Raw genomic sequence first — 23139 nt, 5'->3', positions numbered from 1 at the left:
ATATGCTTATTAAAATTATCTAAAGGATGTTATTGAAGGTTCTTTATGAAGTATATATAGTGGATTGACAACACGCACAAAAATACTCTTGGAGAAACCAAATTTGTTTTACTTTGGTGCAATAGTTCATTTTTAAGATGTGAACAGCATTGCTCAGATTTTACTTTGAAAGGCTCAATGATATTTTTGTTTATAGTTGGACCTACCAAAAAAAACCTCAAAAAAATTACCCTAAGATAAATCCCACTTTATTGGATCAAAGAGCTATTACCTAATTGTCTTGAATGTATGATCTTTCAAATGTTAAGACAATTTAACCACAGAATAAAAAGAAAGAAAAAGAACCAAATTTCAGTGTTTTAGCAATATTGAAGTCATCCTCAAATTCAATTCTAAAAAGAGTTTGTTTCTCTCCTGCAATAAGGCAAAGTACAAAATAGTTACATTTTCAGACAGGCACTCACATAATTTGAGAAATGCCTTTGGTGGATAACAATAATGAGTACATTATTTTGATTTTATGGTTTTCCTATTTTTTTCTGTCCTTCAGCTTTAAAGTACTACAAAATTTACAGCAACTTTCACTACTGCATATACTGAAGAATGAGATGAAAATGCACTGTGGACAAAGCATGACAGTAGTTATTATCTGTTGATAAAAATACAAAATAATAAAAATATTACAGAAAAGCAGTAGTTCTGGGAATAGAAGTATTCTTCAATATAAAATATTAAAGTTTTGTTCCATCTGAATAGTTTCACCTATACTGGACAGAGAACTTCACCAAACTCAATGTGCACCTCTGTTAAAATTCCTGAAGAATATAAATTATTTGCTTGATAATGACACTTGTTCCATTATCCAGTCAAAAAGTCCTGATATTATCTGTTGTAAATACCTAATATTGTTATTATCTGCCTGTGGCTGAGTTTTAGGATAGCAACACAATTTGTTAAATTAAAATAAAAATTGCACAAATGAAACTATTCAAAATGTATTGATATTTCAGCTCTACCTAAAATTTTTGTAAAACAAAGAACTCCATGCCATTAGAAAACTAACAAACATCACCAAAGCTAGACTATTTTTCTCCATAAAATAAAGATGTATGAAATTTTAATTACTAGCAATACTGTGAGAACTCTATGAAGTTTTATATTGCATGGATTTCAAGATAAATAGTTTGAAACATCATAAATTAAAGGAGGCATTTGAAGAGATTCAGACTCCTCATCTGAATTTTTACTATCTACAGGAAAATAAATGGGATTTCATGAAGAAAACTGTTGACATCTGAAAAGCTATCTACATTGAGGATCTCCCTTGACATTAGCAGTAATTACTGCCCACTCAAGATTACAAACCTAGGAGAGCTACCTGGGAAATGTAAAGGAACCCCAGACAGTGTACTTCTAAGAAAGGGGAAGCATTTCTGTAAAAATATTTGCATAGATGTACATTCAAAACAGCATTTTCACCATTTCAAATCCCTGCATTCATGTTGCTCCAGCCATCCACAGGGATAAAGACGACATAAAAGCAGCCCTGGAACTTGAAACGGCTGTTGCTTGGTAATTTAGTGAAAGGTGTATTTTTGTACTGTCTGCAGTCATTAGGAAAAGATCCAGTTTGACCTTTGGCTTACAGAAGTTGTACTCCCCTGAGCTAGGCAATGCTGATAGACTATAGCAAAGGTACAAAAAAACCAGAAGTTGGTTGAAAATAGTGTGGCATGAAGAAAATAAGGCACTTTTGCCACAGAAAAACCCCAGATTTTGTATTTCAATGTATGGCAATTCTATCCAGAAATATTCTGTGCTTAGAAATGTCACATGATGCAAGCAGTGAATCAGGTGCCAAAACCAAGAAATCACAAATTACTGTGAGATTAACTGCAACCTCTGAATGGTTCAACAAAGAATCAAACTGGTTTCTGTACACCGTCACGATTATACCAATACACTGGCATCTTTTGCTCTTTTGCTGTGAGCTGATAGTAATTATTTTAGAGAAAGAAAAAGAAAGTGTGGAATTAGTAATGCAGATGCTGAAAGGCAAGTGGCAAGACTCTACAAGAAGAATGCCTCAAAAAATGCTACTTTGTTCCCATTTCTACTGGCACCTATTCCCCAAGGTAAAAGGCCAGAATGACCAAAGCCAACTTAATAGTAGTGTGCAGAATGTCAGCTGACAAACAACATAAAAACAAGTCACGTTGTGTTATCTGTGGTCACGTTCTTCAGGGTTAGTCCAGTAACTCAAGACTTTACATTCTTCCGTCTTTATTTGTTTATTTTAATTAAACATGTAATGGTTAATAAACAGACATAGTCCAGAGTTAGTAGGTTGGTATTATAACATTTATTAAAATAATGCTATGGGTTAATAGAAACAGCAAAGAACCAAAGAATTAAAATGCAAGCTATGTAAAAACCCAACTAAAACCCAAATATGTCTAATGTATTCATCCAGTAGCTAACTAAAAGCCCAAGAAAGACAACACTCCCAATATAATAAAGTACTGCAAAACAATTGGCAATTTTTCAGTTATCAAAATTGTGGGTTTTGCATTTTGTATCCTTTTTTCTCAATCAGGAAAAAAATTCTTTTGAATGTTATATAACATACATATAAAACAAGATAGAAAAATACATTATAAACTTGTAACAATGGCTGTAAATACATTATCTTACATGTTTCTCATAGGCAATAGGTTGGTTATGGTACATACATAGCATGAAACTACTAAGATAATAAAGAATAGACAAATACATGTCATCTGTACGGTTACATACAAGCGACACTCCCATCTACCCACTCTAAAAAAATTACATAATACTGTCAGAAAGAAGTCTTAAAACTACTTATTTTAATAAAGAAAAAAGTCATTAAAGAATGATAATACTGAGAACCAAGGCATTCAGAGATTTCAAAAGTCATGCTTTTTAAGTTGATCCAAAATTTTGTCAACTAAGTTTTCAGAAGTTTGTTCAGAGCCAACATTACTTTCACGTCACACATCTATTCCATACACTTCCCCTCCCCCCCAGTAAAAGACCTTTGATAAATGTCTAAAATGTCCAGGTTTTATCATAGTTGAGATGAAACTGGATCAAATACTGGTATTGTTTTAGCAAATCTCTCTTCAAATGTTCGAGTGTCGCAAGTTTATTCAACCAACCAACCAAAATAAAATCAAAATGGCACAGCATATACTGTAAATAAAATCAACACAACTGTATGTGTAACAGGAAGACAAAGCCGGTGGCACAATAAACAAAAATCTAGCTGAATACGAAAGGATGAATGTCTATTGCATAGTAAATAAACTGATAATTATTTCCAGGTGAGACAAGATGTTAGATGAGGTCACCATGCAGGTGCTTAAAAATGTAAGCCCTCTTAGCTTACTATTGACCTTTCATTTGGAAGCTGTGAAGATTTGCAGGAGGAGAATAAGTTGACATGAGGGGAATAAAATTATCACCTGATATTTGCCAAGTTTAGCACTGAGCCCCACAAAGTAATACTTAATGTTTTCAGAATTAAATACTGTGCGTTCAACAGCTTCAGCTCTTGCAATTACCCAGCTATTCAAACCTCATGTGGAAACAAGGGTTAAAAATAAAGTATAGCTGGACTTCAAATAGCTGAAGTCCCTCTCCTGCTTATCTTTTGAAGAAAAGGCAGTGGGCCAGATCTAACAATAGTCAAAGACGAGCTGAAAAGTAACTTCCGTACTGTTTGCCACTGCAGGAGCTGTTTGTGAAAACTGGGGATGGGCTCAGTAATTGACTGAAAACTTGCTAAGCACTTTCAGTTTCATTATCCACACAACATCTGTTCCCTGGTTGACACCGAAGCCTACTATAGTTGATGTATATTTATTTCAACCAAAATCAAGAAAACTCCTCTCCATCCCTGAACATAACTTCCAGCTCTACAAACATTTGTCAGCTAATAATCTCCTTTAGCATGAGACACTCTGTATCACAGAACCCTTTGGTTTACGTTGCACAAGTACGGCATTTGCTATGATTTAAAAAGCAGAGTGGCTGAAATAATAATGGGCTGGTTTGATGAAAACTTAGCAAATACTTAATGAGATTTTGGCAAAGTCACATCACACTAGTATGGCAAAAATCAGGTAATTAATATGGTCAACTCATCATTTGTCTTCCCTCACAGCTTCTTTCACATACTGGGCGACTGAGTGGCATGCAGTAACTTGTCTGAGGGAGAAGCTGATTATACAAGACATTTGACTAAATGACCATGAAGAAAATAAGGCACTTCCTTTTCTTTAGACTTATTCCAATACTTAAAAAATAAAAAAGAAAGACTAAAAGGCTCTTTTGGTCTTTTGTTTCTTGACAACCACCAGAAAAAATCATTTAATGAAATAAAGGGTTTCTTTGTTCTTTTTTTCTTTTTTTATAACACTTGAAAGTATAAAATGCTACATTTCCAAAAATATATTTTTTTCTGCACCAGCACCCTTGTATAGTAAAAGTATCTACTTTTTTGTTCATTTTGTTTCAATGCACTACACTTTATCTACAATTTCATTACATGTATACAGCAAATAGGCAAGCATGGCTTTTACATCCTTAATGAAATTTTTTCTATACAGGGAGGTTTTAAAAAAAATATTTGAACAGTTTGCCCAGTAATGTGACACATAATGCATGTACCTTGTTCTCATGTAATCTTCCAAGGAGATTAAAATATGGTTAAAACAATTTAAACTCGTATTTTGCTTTAATAGTGTTGCTGTTTTGTTCTCTGCATTAATGTAGTTCTGAAAAGTCATCGTAATCTGCATTTCATGGCACACTTTCCTTTAAAACGTCCAATTTGGCAGGCAATAGAAAAAAGGCTGCAACATCTGCCCTGTGAGGGCACTGGTAGTGACTAAACAGCGTATCAAATTTTGAATACTTTTTGGAATCCCTTCCCCAATGACATCCCTGACCAAAGGTTCATGCATGATGCATCATCACACAGTACATTCAGAGAGAGCTTTGACTTTTTTTTTTTTTTTTTTTTTTTCTGAGAAGAAAAATATTCCTAGAAGTCTCTCACAGTAACTGCCTCTGTCATCGGGTAGTTAAGGGACATCTGTCTCCATCTCGTGCGAGGCCTCCTTACCGTTCGCTTGGGGCGGGACACTAGAGGATGATCAGTGCGGAGGGATGAGTTGGACCTTATTGCTTTACTACTATTCAGTGCAGGTTCTAGAACCACTTTCACCCAAACAGGAGAACAACAAAAAGCGGAGTTGGAGGACAACAATTTCTTTGTCTGTTTTGTTAGATGGTAAGACGAACGGACAAGTGCCCCAGCTCGCTGCACTGAAGACAGGCAAGCAAAGGCGTTTACCAGTTAACTGATCAGCAGGCAGGCATGGTCAGGTCATCATTGGGTGAAGAGTTCAGAGGTCAGAAGGTCATAGGTTAGTTGCCGGTGGCGGCTGGGTGGTTAGAAACAAAAAAAAAAAAAAAAAACAAAACAAAAAAAAGAAAGAAAAGATAGAGAAGAGATTAGTTCCAGCTAGTGACGGCTTAATGACAACATGAAAACTAATCACAACTAATAAAAAAAACAAGCATGTTTAATTCTGACATACTGATCGACACCATCTACAGAATGCAATAAAATCATGACAGCCCTCCATCATGATTTGGACACGTGAAGGAGAAGCCCACTCCCACAAAACCGGTTAACAGGAGAAATAGAGATAAAATATGACTAACGACTAATGGTTAGTAGCAGTCGATGAAGGAAATTGGAAAACAAAAAACGATGAACAGTTTTTGAACTGGGTAGAAGATTTCTGGAACAACAGTCAGTGCACAGCATCAGTATCTGACTGCTATTAAGCATTAGTACCTCCCCAGGTGCAAGCAATAAAGCAACTATTAATGATGGATGTGATTATTAATAACTGGTTGTTAAAAGAATGGAGTCATCTAAGGAATTCTGGACTTAGAGAAACAATTTGGTTCAACAAACTATGGGCCAAACAAAGGGTTTTGTTCAATAAATTTTTTATTGCCTTTCATTTATTCTATTTACAAACAACATGGAATTTCTTGGCCTCATGATACAAAGCAGTACTAAACTGTAGTCTAGCAACGTAGGCATCATCGTGGAAACCAGGAAAACGCTCAGCCTGCTACTATAGCCAGCATTTTCCCGTTCGAAATACTATTTTACACATATAGGACACTTATAAAATGCACTTGCATGTAAACACTGTAAAAGTCCTGCCATTTTAAAATCTATACTTAAAAAGCTCTAAGTACATGAAAAAATAGAGAAAATATCTAATTGATACTAATAAGGCATTTTAAAACTACAAACAGCTCTCTTTATTCATTTTCAAAGCTAATACTCTGCAAATACAATAAAATCTGACATTTCATATACATTCCTGCTTTATATTTTTATATTTTAAAAGAAGCCACCTGTAAATACTATTTTCTTTTGCAAAAAAAAAGGAAAAAAGAAAAAAATAACAAAACAAAACAGAAAAAAATAAAACCCAAAACCACAAACAAATTACAGTAAAACATAAAAAAGTTCTCAAGTGGAAAGTTATCATTCCCAATGTTCTTGAGCTATTCCTTCTTTAATCATTCTCTTGCATTCTCCTTCACCAAACTTGGTCCACTTAACAGTAGTATGATTTTTTTTTTTATTTTTTTAAGACTCATTCAACAGCTTAATCAGAGCTAATAAATTCTGAGGTTGATAAAAGTTTCTGTACTGTTGCCATTTTGACTAAGGCAGAGGAGATGAAAGTGAGAAAGGTATTCAGTGCAAAGTCAGATTTGTGCCATTACATAAAATGAAGTCCAGTAGGTGTAATATTCACAGATACCATCGATTTAACAATCTTTCTTGTGGGTTCATTTACTTTCACATAATAAAAATGGCCTATCATTTAGGATACAGTTCAGAACACTACAAAAATTTACTACTGTAACATAAATGAGACCAAACACTCCCTGAATTTTTTTTCAGAATCATGCTAAGTGGGATTTTTTTTTAAAATTAAAACAGCTGTTTCAAAAAGAAGAAAGAATAAAAATAAATATTTTATGTGGCACAATCTTACCACTTTACAGGTATACTAGAAACAGACTCTTAAAGCATTTTGATACTCATTACAATTTTGATTAAATGGTATTAAAATTTATATATAAATTATGTGAAAATTGGTTTGGATAAAAAAAATTTGAGAAAATTCTCAGCATTAATACTTCTTGTGGAGTTTAAAATCAAAGCAAGCTACCTTTAAAAAATACCAGTACACCTGTGATACATCCTCTGCCAAGTCTCTGGCCTTCTACAGTACACACAGGTTTGTCAACTGTGCAACACCATTTACAGTTTATTACAATTAAATCAGTCAGTCTCTCTGTTATATGAATCAAATTCAATTTTGTATTATTTATAAACTGGGGGTTTATTCTGAGTTAAAATGAGCTATATTTTCCAACCCTTCACCAATTCTACATGCTTAGTTGTAAAACATTTACACATTTGGGGATTCTTGCTTTAAATGCAGTGCTTATCTCTGGAAAAAAAACCCAAACCCCAACGAAAAACCAAAACTATGCAAAGAATAAAAAACTACTTAAAAACTGAATGCAGTAGTACTACAAAGTCATCAGAAAGTCAATTTAGAATTTAAAAAAAAAAAACCAAAAAACAAAACCAACTTTAGACCCAATGAATGTGATAATTTAGTGACATTTAATTATGTAAAAAAAAATTTCCGCATTGAAAAAAAAGTATTTCGGTTTGCTGACATTGCTCTTCATGGCCATAGCTATAGAAGTATCTTGGTGATGAACAACCAAATAGGTGAGTGTGGCAAACACTGATAGGATTTTAATTCTACAATATAATTTTAGTATATTAAAAGAAATTTTTATTGCTGAATTAAGTTTTCCAAAACGTTTTGTGAAACTTTTAAATCTGTGCAATGATAACCTAGGATTTAAAATTCAAAATATAATGGAAGTTCAGTTGTAAAATTAACTTTGTGTGAGTTTTGTAATTCACACTGGGATTATTTAGCTAAGACTTAAAAAAAATGTTCTCCTGAATTATCAGCATGGTTTTCCTAAGAGAGAGGTATGCATGATTTATTCCACAGGAAAAAGACATTAATTTATTTATCTGCTTAAGACAGTGTGTTTCCAATATTGCTAGAGATGAATGCTATTCTACCAGAAAATGGCTGCATTTTAAAGGAAGGTGAAATTATACCAATAATTAATTTAAATTACTTTTAAGTGACCCAGATGAAATGTCTAGGCCCTTCAAAAAATATTTAAAATCTACGTTAAGCAAACATTACAATGATAACTAAAAATTGGTATTTTCTCCATGAAAACACCCCTATCCCCACTTTATAAGTGTATTTACTAGCTGTCTCAGGTGAATATCTAATTAAACAAAAAGGCAGCCACATCCGTCCCCTGAAACTACCACTGCAGAGCACGAAAGACCATTAGCAAAACACTGATTTTTGCAACATCAGGTCAAACTTTCAAAGACAACCAAATCCTTACAACCTATTACTCTTGACTGTGATAGAAAAAAAATAGAGAAGATTTCCTTTTTTACTCTTTTTGTTTTGGTAAACATAGGCTGTGACCTTCTACTGATTATATCCTGTTGCCCCACTGAAAAGTTCTTAAGAAATGAGAACAAGCCAATGGGCTGCACATAGTGTGCAGTGATATAAAAAAATCTTACAGAAAACTAAAGTAGTGTCTTGCATCAGCTTTACACTTTCTGTAAAGCCTAAGATCTTATCAAAGATAAAAGTGTTACATAAATATACCAAATATGCAGGAGGGCCCTTTTTACTGTATTGACCAGAATCTGTATTCTCTCTTGTAGTTAATTTATGGAAGGTTGTGAGAAGTGAAGTGTAGTTAATGCTAGGAAATGTCAGATCTGTCACTGGAATTTGGCTTTTGAATATTACAGTATCATGGAAACCTGCACAACATTGATCTGGATGAGAGCAGAATAATAATACTTGGCACATATTGCTTTGCATCCTCAAAGCCCTGTACAAAACAAGAACCCCCACAACACCCCTGTGAGGTAGGGAAGTATTATTATTCTTATTTGACCAATGGGAAACCAAACACAGAGAGATTAAATGACTTGCTGAAACTCACGATGAGTCAGCAGCAAGGATGCGATAAGAATTCATTTCCCACACTGCTTCCTAGTCAATGTCAATAAACCGAAAATAACAGTTTTCTCAATAAGTTTAAATACTTCATTCAGAGGTCCAAAGGCATGACACTTGAGGAACAGGAGAAAAATGAAGATTTACTTTCCATTCAAGGGTTAAAGAGAGATGCCCAAATATTGGATGTCATCTCACCAACAGGTCTTCAAAAGTTGTTTCTCCTTCAGGTTACACATTTTAGCAGCAAAAGGCAAACACCAAGAAATAGATTTTGGAAAAAAAACAAAACAAAAAAAAACCAAAAAAACCCCCAACAAACCAAACAAAACACCCTCCCCTATCCATACTAATTCAAACTCAAACAACTTTTGAAGTTATCTTCACAGCCCTTACCTTTCTGAATTCAGTTAGGTATCTGAGAACATGCATCCTCCTCATAATATACAGTACAGTGGCTCAAAAGTTTATTGGAAAAAAAAGGAATCTAAATCTTCAGATTTCTCCAGACACAGACAGGAGGCATTTATTCCTTTACTTCTTTCTCATTAAGCAACCATCCATTCATTTTATTTTGCAACACCAATCTGATATTTCCACACCAATTAAAATAATGAATTGGGGGGGGGGGAGAGGGGAATATGACCAAATTAATTATTGCAGCACTGATTTCATTGCGTTTCCTGATGCAGATAGATGTTTCATTTTTAAAACTGGATCAGTTATAGAATTTCTGTTAAATCTATCAGAGTATATATATTTAACTGAGCTGGGAAAGCCAAGTTAAGAATTTTTTTAAAAACTGCAAGTATTCCAGAAGCTTTAAAATATTAACTGTCCAAGTTTTTTGAGAAAAATCATGAATGGGTCAAGATAGGGCATTTGGTTAACCAGCTGTGGTGTTGCAAATCTCATGTACACTCAAAGCACTTCTTACAAACAAGAACTGCAGAACTAAACTAACCTCGGTCTGCGGTCACAATCCTTTGGTAAGGATGGACACGCATATCGTGCCTTCGAACTTTAGTAGCCACCGCACCTAGTTAAATTGCAATTACCAAGACAAAGTTAGAAAACATTCACAGAAAACATTAACAGCAGGTTTATCAAAATGGATTTAAATGATCATTAACTACAAAAGTTCATTTTAAGAAAAGCAACAAGTTAAGGCACAGTAGTTTCAAATCTTAATCTTAAAAAGGAGTTTATCTGTGCAGATTAATATTGCATTTATTTTAAACATCCTGGCCTTAACCTGTTTAATCCATTCATTTACAATCCCAAAATTACAGTATTTCATGAAATCTATTAGACCCAAGCACATTTAAGCTTTACTAGTCACATATTCACTGAAGTGCCTTTCTTGCAGCAGGACTATTTTAAATAATGCCATCTTTAATACTGACAATTATTTGCTAACCTTAAGATCACTTCCAGTTCTACCACAAAGAAAAAGTTTTAAAGCAACTCTTCAAGCCTACAGATTGTGATTTTTAAACTTTAAGTCAATAAGTATGAACTGCAATGAATTAGGTGATTAGTAAAGCAAACACTATATAGAACACTTAGCAGTCAGTATACTACTATACACTCATAAATTACAGCTACTCTGTAATAATAGGACCTAATCCAAATTAATAGCACTATTTTATTTTAAATCTATGTGCAAAAAGTGCAAGTAAGTCACTGACTGCTAGGCCAAGCTTTTTTCAAGGCTGCTGAAACTAAGCATTTGTTAAAATTCAGATCTGATGAAGGATCAGTTAAGACCGTTCTTGAATTCTTAGCCTTTCGTTGGGAAAGCCATACCTGAAGATAAAAGGAAGGGAATTAAAAGTTAGTCACCAACTAAAATTTGACCTCAACACCAACATCCCCCAAAATACTGATAGGGATGCATTTCTCTGCCATTTTTAACAGAATTATTTTACAACATTTTAAAGGTCCACCACAAAAATGGACAAAATACTATGAGAATAAGCATATAACAAAATAAAACTCAAGGAAAACCAAATTTAATTCAATTAACTCTATACAATTGCTCAGATAACAGAGCAGATGTATTAAGAGTTATTGACTTTAGGCAGCTTAAATGGGAACGTGGGGGTTTTTTCCCCATTCCCTTTTCCTTTTTTAAATAACTTGTTTTTTTAATGAGGTCTGTTGTGGGCAACACACCTCATACAGCTAAGCCCAAGAGTATGCAATGGTTTCAGATGCCATTTTAGAAGTAATTTTTCTGTCCTATCGCTTTATAAAAATCCTTTGAGAAATCGAAGTTCCCTGCATCGTAATAAACTACTACTCTGGAATGATGTATTTCTTTAGTTGCTATTAACTGAATTCAGGAGAGGGGTTTGCACCTAACCACCAACAGCTGATAGCTACTTTGATAAACTCTGTACTTGTGACTTTACCCCAGAACGAACCACAAGTGGACTCAGAGATTAGGGGTACAGGAGGCCAGGGAGAATGTTTACATATTTGTGGGAAATGAATAAATGATAATACTATCATATGTTCACTGAATTTTGGCTATGTGTTAAGTGACAACAACCATAAACTGACAGACAAACTGCATACTTTTGTCCAACTAGAATTTTTGTTATTCATTCACTAATCCTGCAGGACAGAAATCTGAAATATATTTTCTTTTTTACTGTACATAACGTGGAAACATGCACACACACAGGTAACTCACCAAGTATTTGTCACGTGAAACACTGATTTTTGCAATACTTTCAACAAAATATTGACTTTGAACCTTATTGTCCAGTGTTCATTAGAGATGTTTAGAATTTGTGTAAATCAATAACTGCCACTGAACAAACTAAGATCAAAGTCCTATAAAATCAACACTATGCAGCACCAAGGTCATATGCAATTCAGAACAAACTGAAAAGAAAATATTATTTAGGCTCTGTAGAGGGTAGGGAAGGAAGAAACTATTGGAACTGCTTGTTCCATATTAGCTATTTAACTGAATTGTCACGCTGCTTTATCATTCTTGCCTTCGCACACCAAGTGAGTGGTCTGAAATATTAGGAATGATGGACATTTCAATCCAATGTATATAAAGAAGCCATCAGTAAAGCTGCTAATTTTATCATCCTTTGGTCAGAATTTGGTTTTCTTTACATTCATTCACTGAAATAATTTTCTGCTCACAGTATGATTTAGAGCTTTCTGACACTGAGGAGAAATTTACCAGTTGCGTACCAAATAAAGAAACAAAAGCTCCAACTGAACAGAGACCTTTCTACTTCTTCCAGTTTTGCTACTAATATGATATAGCAAAATAAGAAGCCCTTGCTTCCAAAAATTGCTGGATGTTAATTTATGTTAAAGAGAATACAAACTAATCTGTTATTCATAGGAGCCCAGATGACATGTAATAGATGTCAACTTGTATTTTGCTTTTTACCCATGCCTATGTATCTACCATCTAATATACAGACACGAAGACTTTACTTTCAGTAAACTTATTGATGGAAACTAAGCACACACACTCAGGAATGCAAACCACGTTTAAAATGTTTAAAAGAGCTGCACCATTTGAGCAGCTCTTCTAGGCAGTTTTGATACACCTGAGGTAAGTTTGCTGCTTCAGATTTTTCCCTTTGAGTTCCATGAACCTCTACCTTGCAAACCCAACAGAAGCATAAGCAATACATTGTGCAGTCATTCGTGTTCAAAGATCTTACCTAATACACCACTAGGTTCAATAGGGTACTCAAGGATTGATGTAGCTGGTGCCAGCGTGTAGGGGTATTCATATGGTGTGTAAATTAAACCGGCCTCGGGTCCGGGTGGAACTATTGCAGCGGTGGGATGAGGAGTTCCGTTTGGCATGACAGCGGTTTGTATTTGTCTGATCAAAGGCATTATGGTAGGGCCAGCTGGCGTAGGAGTACGCAGGGCAGCTGGTGGGAGAACAGGCGCAGGCCCAGTAATAATCCTTGGAGCCTGGGCTGTTGCTGCAAGAGAAAAGGCAAGGGCTGCTACAGTAAGCAAAGAAATTCAGAGGAAAGTATAGAGATAGCAGTACAAAACGTGGAAAGAATGGGAAAAAAGGGAAAAAGTAGGAAAGAAGAAAAATAAAAGGAAATCATTAGTACATGCGCTGATCACACAGTGCCAAAGCACACCATTCAAATGCAAACAGCTTTCCATTTTCCAGTGTGATTAAGTATGAACATGCAAAATAAAAAAGCCATTGTAAAACAGTGAGGTAGATTTCTCAAACAGGTTACACAGCACGAAAGCTCCATTTAGACCACATTTCTTCATTTATGCTATCAAGACTGCATGAGACTGAGATGCATGCAGGAGATACAAGGAAAATACTGTCACGATCAAATACAGAGTACAAAATTTAGTGCAACTACAGAGTCCACAGACACTCAGTTATGCAGAGCTGCTGTATCAGTCTAGAGTTTTTATAGGCCTTAAAATGTATTTAAACATATACACAATTCTAATTTCCAGAATCAGAGAAGTTGAAGATGACCTAGAAACATGAATCCCTCCTGTTGTACTCGAACAAGAATAAAATTGACTCAATTTTTTTTCCACATCAAATTTCATCAAATAAGATACTTCCTTTCTATTAGAAGTTCAATATGGCCTTGCTTAAGTTAAAGAAAATAGATGCTTTTTCTGTTTTCATTTAGTTTTTTTGTTAGTTTGTGGTGGTTTTGTTTGTTTTTTGAAGTAGAGCTAGCACATTTCATTAAGTGTTATTTGAAGCCTGTTGGCACACCAGATGAACAACAACTTAAGCACTAACACATCTGCTAGTAACAGTCAATCTTAAAGGGTTATAATTTATGTATTTCTATGCACTACTATTGACCTCCATCAATTTAATAACTTAAAGGTGGACTGAAAAGAGAAACGTGGCAAAGCTTTTCACATTTGAGATTGGTGCATTTTTTTATTTTATTTTTTAAAAACAATGCTCAGATAATTAAAAAAAAAGGCACTCAAATCTTTTTACTTCCTTTCTCAAACTGAAACAAACCAGTAACAGCTTCTGCATCTTCAACTTTTCAGTAAAATCAAAACACAAAGAGTGAAGATGTCTTATTATCAAAAAATTAGTATTAGTGTGGCAATCTCTAGTCAAAAATAAAAAAAATTCCATCTTCCCACTTCCACTGATATAAAGGACCAATGGAAAGAGACCAGACAAAGAAATTGCTCAAATTAACAAACAGTTTCCTGTGCAACAGTTTGCATCAATTAAAGCTATCCTGAAAGCTACTTTACTCATAAATTTGCAATAATTTAGAGACTATATATTTAAAACTGATACACCTTTAAATATCACAGTGTTCATTAGGGCTGAAAGATTCACCATTACCAAAGCAGTGGTAAAAGCCCTTGCTTATGACTCTTTTCAAATCAAAATAATTACACTGTTGTAAGCACTCTCAAATTGACCTAACTGCATTCCAACCTTTACACATATGCGACATTGAAATGGGGACTGTGTGGAGACACAAATTTACAAATATCAGTAGGCCCTTAGTGAAAAGACTGATTTAACTGTGCTTACATTTGAAATCTGTATCACAGCTACAGCAGAATTTTACTTTTGAACAGCATCAGCAACTACATTTTCAGGAGGAGAAGTTAGATTTTCAACTGAAGAAAATAATTTGTACCACACATAATAGGTATATGCTTTCATTAGTAGGTGCGTGTAATTAATTTTCAAGTGCAAACTTGTGCATACATGCGTTTGCAAAAGCATTTTCACACAAATGTAATGGAAGTAATCGTAAAAATGGCTCATTACATCACTGATCCCTGTGAACTCAGCTGTGAAATCAGTTGATGAATTGTTGGTAAAACATGACATTGGGGGTACACATGCAAGCAAGATGAGAGGAAGGAATATAATACAGAAAAATGTATTCACAGTATCCTGAACATCTGTAACATTTTAAAATTAAATCTCTAAAAATAAAAATGCAAAGGAGTCTATTGTCCTTCATATGCTTTAAGGAAAAAATGACCGCAAAATAGAAAAATCTGGCTTAAGGGTTGAGGTGTTTTATACTACATATTTTTAAGTATTTCAACCCATACATAGTGTTAAAAAAATAACAGGTGGGGAAACAAACTAAAAAAAACCCCAAACTGACATCACTTATCCCCCGAAGATCTTTTGCAAAGCTACCTACAGTTTTGTTAGGTTCTTACTGCCTTCCATTCTCCAACATCAGTTGCCACTGTGTATTTTCCAAAGGTAGCTTTAAGATTCAAAACCTCCAAACATGTCTATGGCATTGACCCTCGAGCTTATGACATGCTTACGTGATTTGATGTTGGCATCTCTGTAGGTGCCATTCAGAATTGCAAGCTCCATCAGCTGCATCTTTTTAAGGCTGTCTTCTCCTTCTGCCTGTGAATGAAAAAAATGGGAATAAAGTCAGGATTATGAACTCACTAGTGCACAAGATCTAAGGGATCTAGAATAAAATTGTTCAAGTTTTAACCAAGCAAAATACCTGCTTATCATTAGTCACAAAAGCAGCAAGCTTTGTCAACTTTTCCATAAAAACAAGGGGAAGTTGTTTCTATCTTGACAAGATATTGACATATATCTAAATAGAGTTTTGGAAAAGGTTCATAACATAAATAATAAAAATTAAGGATTAAATGTAAGTTGTGTTTGCTAGAAATCATTTAAGGAATTTTTTACTCAAATATGTTTTCACATACTCCTAAAGGCATCTTTTAAAAAACTCTATTACTGGGGCAAAGGAAGAACAGACATCACAAATTTTAAGCACTGCAATTTATTTTAATTTGTTCCACTACAGTCAATACTGACTACTGGGGGGTGGAGGGGGCGTGGAGCAAACAAAAAATAAACAACAATCTTTGAGTAGCTTTCCAGACAGTATATTGACAACTGCCCCAAGGCTGAATTCCTAATTCTGGCACATGTAGATGTATTCCAATGAGGATATAACTACTATTTACACAGCATACATTACTCTTGGTTTTGCTTCAATAAAAACTACTTCCCTGAAGTTACCGACTCCATTGGTATTGTGTAAGTTGCACAAATATTAAGTTATGTTAAGTAGAAAAATGGTCACTTTTTCAGTTAATAACATTTCTAATAGTATAATTTCATTTTTAAGACCAGATATTTTTTAATCTGTCTTTCCAGAAGTACTACCATTGGTTTAGTCTACACTCTATTGAGCAGAGAACGTGATTATGATATAGGAAACCCAAGAGGGATGGTTAATGTCTACTTTAATGTTAGGTTAAAGCCTAGCCTCTTGTCTGGAATGCCACTGCTGGAATTCCTAAGTCAGATGCACAAAAGGGCAGCTTTGCTGTGAGCTGCACCGTGTTCTTCCTTTGCTAAACTGGATTTCTTACATTTTTACTCATCTACTCACACAGCAGTTTCCAGGTATTTGGAACAGCATTTTCCAAGTTAATGATCTTATTATATATACATACTCTACTCCCAAACAATAGATTAGTAATTTACTAATCCATAGTTTTCAATAATTTCAATAACTTCAGTAATTTACAAAGAGTTTTCAAATTTTAGGTAAGCCAATGCAGTACTTATTGTGTGGTATGCACAAGGGCCACAAACCCTTGCAAAGGAAGCTCTTAGCATCTGATTTTTATCAAAAACTCAAAATCAACATGGTAAAATGGGTGAACACTGAATTCGTTTCAAATGTCAGAAATTGAAAGTCCTAACTGTAATGCTGAGGACTTGCTGAGGACCAAGATTATCACACAGCGAACATTTAGAATATACTGAAAGTTAGACATTTTCTTTGTATGTTGAATACTCTATGACAGGGCAAGCTGACACTAATACTAAAAAAGTAAATACACATTCAATTACCATTTTAGCTACAAATTAATTGTACAGTTAAGTACTGTAGCATCCAGAGAGGTGGGACACCATAGTCCCATAGACCCTTTGGATACAAAATGTGCAGATTCTAGCAATCTTAACACAACACCGAACAGATTCACAATTTACATGCAAAGTAATTTTATCCTCTTTTTTAAAGAAACTATTTTTTCCATTGCATCTTTGCTGGTAAATTACCCAGGCAATCATGACACAATAAAACCAATTCCAAATCTATTTCCCTATCCGGAGCTTAGAAATTCTTGTCATTCTGGATATACCTTATTGAAGCTATTTCAGCAATAATTTTTTTTAATACATTGATTAATCTTTTCCCCTCCCCCCATAAGTTGTACTTTGTTATTTGCTTTTTGTTGGCATTCACGTATTTATTTGAAAGTGTGTAACAAGAAAACCTCCTCACAATGTCAGCTGCATCTCCCATATAGTTCCATTAATGTTACTAAAATTGCTCACCTCCTCCAAATAAGACCTTCAGGTGATTGATCTACGCCATTAATGAGTCTTGGTAAATGCTGAATATTACATTCGACTTGCTAGGATAATTTTAGTAACCCTAATCCCAGATTTTGCACCACAGTGAATATTTCCCAATGTAACTATTTATAGGACAATAATTTAGAGACAGAAAATATTTTTACCCTTTTGGCATGGTCAAAAGGAGATACAAATCATTCTTACATTTTCCTATAGGTCACTACTGCTTTCTATTAGAAAAGATGTTGCAGTTACTTAGGTTTTACAAACTATGTTTATGAAAATAGCACAGGACTTAATCAAACAAAGCAGACCAAGTCCTCAACTTTTATTTTGGAGATTTACTTCTCTGGACTACTGCTCAGCAGTTGATTAACTTTTCTTCTTTTAAGCAGACCCCAAAATACAGCTTAAAACTTTCCCTTAGAAACTGTACCAGTAAAAATATCAGAGATTCAAGATTTGGACTTGCATTACCAGACATTAACACTGACTTTTGACTTCTGGTACTTTGACTTTTGAAGCATTTATTAGATGGAAAAGAGACCCCAACCCAAACAAAAAGCCAACCCCACCACTTTAAAAACACGCGCAACCCTGACCGCAAGGTCATCGTTCCGCCTCCTCCCAGAAGATGGCACTGTTTGTTGTGCAATGCTATCTCTGCGGGACGTGGGTGCTCAGCACTGCCTGCACCACCCTACCGGGGCTGCCCAAAATCCTGCCAGCCCCTCGCACCCTGAGCCTGGAACAGCCTCTCGCCACCTCTCTTCAAGGTGAAGTCACAGCAGCGGCCAGGAGCCCTTCAGACACTCTGTCGTGTCCTCCATCCTCCGCAATCAAGCTCTCCACTTGAGCATCCTTCACCAACAGCCAACCCCTCACATTTCCAGGAGCTGAGAAAGGGGCTCTTGTTTTTCCCTGCCCTATCCTCTGCTTCTTTGCTAACAGGTGATCAAATGAGGCACACGCAGATCTAACTTAGCTCCAGGCATTTCTGCAGGCACTCTCTGTTAAAGCAAAGAGAGGTTGCATCAGGGATACAAAGGCAATCTCTAAAGGGACAGTACATTACCTGTACAATAGCTGCAACAAAGCTCAGTCATTTGTACCAAAAGGAAGCCGCTTTGAGCAAACATCAATAAGGTCACTTAAAACCAGATTTGCATTACTAAGTTGAAGCTCAAGTGATTGACTCAAACCTCTCATCCTCTTAAATCTCCAGTGCTTTCCTTGTATTTATCATGTACAATATAACATGCAGATTAAAAAAAAGCCTTAAATGGTATCTTGAAATGTAATTCTTTAAATGTAAGCAACTACTGGTAAATGCTCACTGAATACAAATACAGGAGAGTTGGAAGCGGTAAATCCTAACAAAGCCAACTGTGCACAGACACCACCGGGTGCTGTTCCGTGAACACACAGCCTGTGACTCCTCACAGTAGCTTAACTCTACTTGGCCTAGCAATAAATAGACCTAAAGGAGACCAAATGCCCATGAGAACTATCATTTTAAGTAACTTGCTTTCTAACCTTTATCAGAGAACGATTAATAGTTGCAAGGCTGAAAACATAAGTAACAACAAATGCCATCTACATGAAGCCTCTGAGAAACACTTAGTAAAATAATACAATTTCAAACTAAATACACAGTGCTGACCATACAAATGCCCAATTAAAACCACAGTTCTCTCCACTGCTTTAGACAATACTGACAGTTTCAACAAAAAAAAAAAGGAAGAGGAATGCAGTTTATTATATAACTGTTATTAGTAAGAGTTTGCTTCAATGTCATGAAATGGGGAGCTCAGATAAAACGCTCTAATGAATTCTTTTCATTATCAATGTCCAAGCTGTACTTCAACCTCACATATTCCAAGACCTTCAGAAAATCCTTTACTTTTAGGCACTGAAATGCTTCTGATTCTCATATGCATAAAGTGTACCCTGAAGAGCATCATACAGTTCAACTTCTTATTTATAAACACACACTGGATACATCTGTTATCAAGGTGGAAGACAGACAGGTATGCAGAGTCCAGAGGAAAATGCCTTCACTGTGCAGTGCCAATGAAGGACCTCAGCAGATCACAACAGTTTTCAGAGGTGACAGTAGACCATAAGATTCTGTGTACAGTCAACTCTGAGAAGCTTGCAACAAATTTCAGCAGAGAAGGAAAGAAAGATATTATGTGAAAGAAGGATCAAGTAGCATTGTGTAGGATGGAGCAGAGCTCCATAAGCTAGCATCCAGTGGAGACAGCCAGGGGCCATACTGCCCTGCCGTGCTACTGCCAGACCCAGAAAGAACATCACTGCAGCTCAGGTCATTCAGAAACTGAACAATCCACTCACTTCTGTCGTAGCAGGGATGCCTTATTCTGAAGAGCTTCTTGAGCCTTTCAGTCTTCTGCATGTAAGTCTCAAAATGTTCTCTGATTCTCATTATTACCAGGGCTGGAAGGGAAGACTTTCAACATAACTCTACAAGCATGGGTGCTTTCCCCATATAATGCTCAACTTTCTTTTAAAGTAGCTGCTTTGGAAAATGTAACAGATATACTTTTTTCCTACACTCATAACAAATAGATCCTTCTATTTAGGTGGCATTAGTGACCTTCATTGACAGTCTAGCTTCCAAATGCCATGCATTTTGGATGACATTTTTGCAATCCAGTCACATCCCTGTACTTCAGTTGAATTCTCATGAACTGAAGTGAGCCCAGCCCTAGGAAAGGCAGCAGACAGTTTTATTATCTTGCACAAAATGCAGCAAAGTCTGGCTTTGGGGATCAATCCTTCATAAGCTGTTCCAGGACTGTGCTTTCAGGCTCAGAGCAGGAGCAGCAAGTGGGAAGAGAAAATGGTGGCAAAGCAAAATGATGGATAAATCAGCCAGGAACACAAAGGCCAAAACCCAGTCTCCATCTTCCCCTGGCAACTGCAGCAGGCCTGTCCCATCAGGCTCATGGAAAGAATGACCAGGGGCCTCAGCAACATGACAGCACCCAAGAGCACTTGCTTTCCAGGCAACCTCGGTAACCTCCTGTGCAGAGCTGCCTCCCTGCCTGCTCCTCACCACTGCTGGTTAAACAGCAGCTCTCAAGAGCGGCTTTGCCTTTTGTGCCACCCCGGAGAGAACTCTTCCAGCTACCTGACATTTTGTCCAAGTCCATACCCCCTTCTACACATTTGCTTCCAGTGGAGAATTCTCCTAAGAACACACTATATTTTTCAGTATTCAAGTAAGGCAATAAATAATTTTACATGCACTACAAGCAGAAGGGCAGAGGACTTGCAGTTATGAAAGAACACTATACTAATGAACAAAAATAAATACTTAAAACTCTTCCTCAAATAGAAAAGTAATTTATAATTGCTGCATAAAATAAACATAACTTTTCTACTACCTGGAAATACACACATTAAATATGAAGTCTTTAATTATTCTTTAGACTGCCTATCTGCATAATACAAGCCATCTACTATTTACTAATTTAGTATGAATTTCGGTAAAACGCAACAGCACCACTGAAATATTTCATGCCATTGATCTTATCCTACTTATCCAGGAGGCAGTGCTGCTCCTCAGGGGTCTGTTACCCTGCCTTCCCGCAGTTCCCAGCTGCTCTACAGCCGAACAGCTGCAGCTTGGAGCTTGCACTGTGACACTCGCTGGACTCTCAGGCTCTAGAATGCTTTTATCTCCCTGACAAAGAAAAATCTTCCACTGCAATTCACTTGTAGATCAGTAAGTATTCCTAACATACCATGCGACAGTCAAACAGTCTTTACACATGAATGTCTCCATTCAGGGACAAAAACCTTCCATTCATAATTTATAAACAAAAAAAACCTTACAAACACTATACTACAAATTCCTAGACATACACGTATTAAACAAAAAACCAGAGCTCAGGCATCAATATATTGTAAAATGTACTACAAAGGCTAAAATATGTTGGAATTTTTGAAGCTGAAATACATGTGCTTAAAATCCATGTTTGGAAGGTCTTTTTGTTTTATATCTAAGTTGCTGAAAGTGATGTACCTATAGCAACAAAATCCTAGACAAGATGACAGGTAACTAGATGTAAAAGACAAAGAAAAGAGCTTTTTCATAAGACTCTGAATGGGAGTACTTCAATTATTAATCAATTACCTACTGCAAGAGATTAGATTTTACTTTTGTAAAGGCTTTTAGTTCTGGTAAATTACTCTATTACTCAGTTTTAAAGAAAACATCTCATCCTCCCTTTCTCGCAAAAAAAATCTGGCAGAGACCTTCAAGTTTCCCATGCTCAGAATGTAAATATTTATAGTTATAAGCTGCTAGTAAACATATCTAACTTAGACTTTCTCTTCTTTGATGATACACTTCTGAGGGTGATGGAGCAGAAATCCTGCATCATAGCTTTATTTGTTCTAAGGAGAATTGGTCAAAGACGTCTCTTCTGGAACAATTTGGCAGCTATTCTTGTATTAGAGGAAACTTCCCCAGATACTTTTGAGGCAAAGACTTCCAGACCAGCCATATTCTTAGAGTCCTGTAGGTCATCAGCAACACTATGGCACTGAACAGGTGGTAAACGATGGCTCAGTTATTCCTCTACTTCCTTTTCAACACTGACACACACTGCTATGGCTGTGAGGACAGGCAAAGATAAATTAGCATCATTATTTCTTCTGGGCAACACAGTCTGCTTATCTTCTTCAAAGCAAGCTCTCAGTTCAAATGATATGCAAAGAAGACTGTGCTGTTTCACTTGACAAATTCATTGGTCATAATGTTAAAGATACACAAGGGGGAAAAGGCAGCATATCTTTTTACACTTCCCATCACCTTATCTGACATACCCCTGTTTAATCATGATACTTGGCTTACCACAGTAATACTTTTGAGAGTCCTTGTGCCCTCCCTCCCCCACTTTCTATTTCTGCAAGAAGAAAATACAGATAAGGCACAGAAAATCAGCACGAAGCATTTTATTAGCCAGACTGAAATACAGCATCAGTGGAACTTACAAGTTTGCTCTACCATATAATGCCCCTAGATACTCACTGTTGACACACTGGGGTGGGGGGAATTCTGCTTGACCTTAACAGGTCAGTATTTCTTTAGGATATATGTGATAAGCTCCTATTTAAATAGCAGGGTTCTGGGCTTTGAAGGATAAAAAAAGGTCTCCTGGGTAAGCTAAATTAGACCCTCAACAATACTTTATTTCAGACCTTTCTGCTTTGCTTTTTTTTTTTTTTTTAATTATCATTCCTATCTTCTTTGCACCTCTGTTTTAACGTTGTTAATAAAAGCTGTGATAAGAATCTCTCTACACCACACTGGAGAGCTTCAGCAATTCATGAAGCTCCATAACAGGAATGTATCTTTCACGACACACATAAAACCCCAAAAAATTCTAAAGGAAAAAACCAACATTTTTACAGTACATTCTGAAATGTTTTTAACAGACAGAATAATACTGAGATACATTCAGATCTATTTGCTAG

General features: G+C 35.8%; 1 protein-coding gene across 6 annotated transcripts in view; it reads right to left on the bottom strand.

Annotated features, from left to right (window-relative positions):
- Positions 1-226: 226 nt before the first annotated feature.
- QKI (QKI, KH domain containing RNA binding) overlaps positions 227-23139 on the bottom strand; it is a 150398-nt gene continuing 127485 nt past the window's right edge. For 2 of the 6 annotated variants that reach the window (XM_085055325.1, XM_085055329.1), the window contains exons 5-8: positions 15549-15636; positions 12929-13225; positions 10189-10263; positions 227-5474 (exon numbers count right to left, since the gene is read on the bottom strand). In XM_085055325.1, coding sequence (XP_084911451.1) covers positions 5458-5474; positions 10189-10263; positions 12929-13225; positions 15549-15636 — 477 coding nt within the window. In that variant the 3' untranslated portion in view covers positions 227-5457. Of the gene's footprint in view, positions 5475-6034; positions 11034-12928; positions 13226-15548; positions 15637-23139 lie in introns of those variants that run through there. The other 4 variants (XR_014850805.1, XM_085055326.1, XM_085055327.1 and 1 more) reach the window with 4 other exon arrangements.

The sequence above is a fragment of the Lichenostomus cassidix genome, chromosome 3, assembly GCF_008360975.1.
Source record: "Lichenostomus cassidix isolate B80296 chromosome 3, HeHo_3.0, whole genome shotgun sequence".
NCBI classification, from domain to species: Eukaryota; Metazoa; Chordata; class Aves; order Passeriformes; family Meliphagidae; genus Lichenostomus; species Lichenostomus cassidix.
This window is presented reverse-complemented; position numbering and strand designations above follow the sequence as displayed.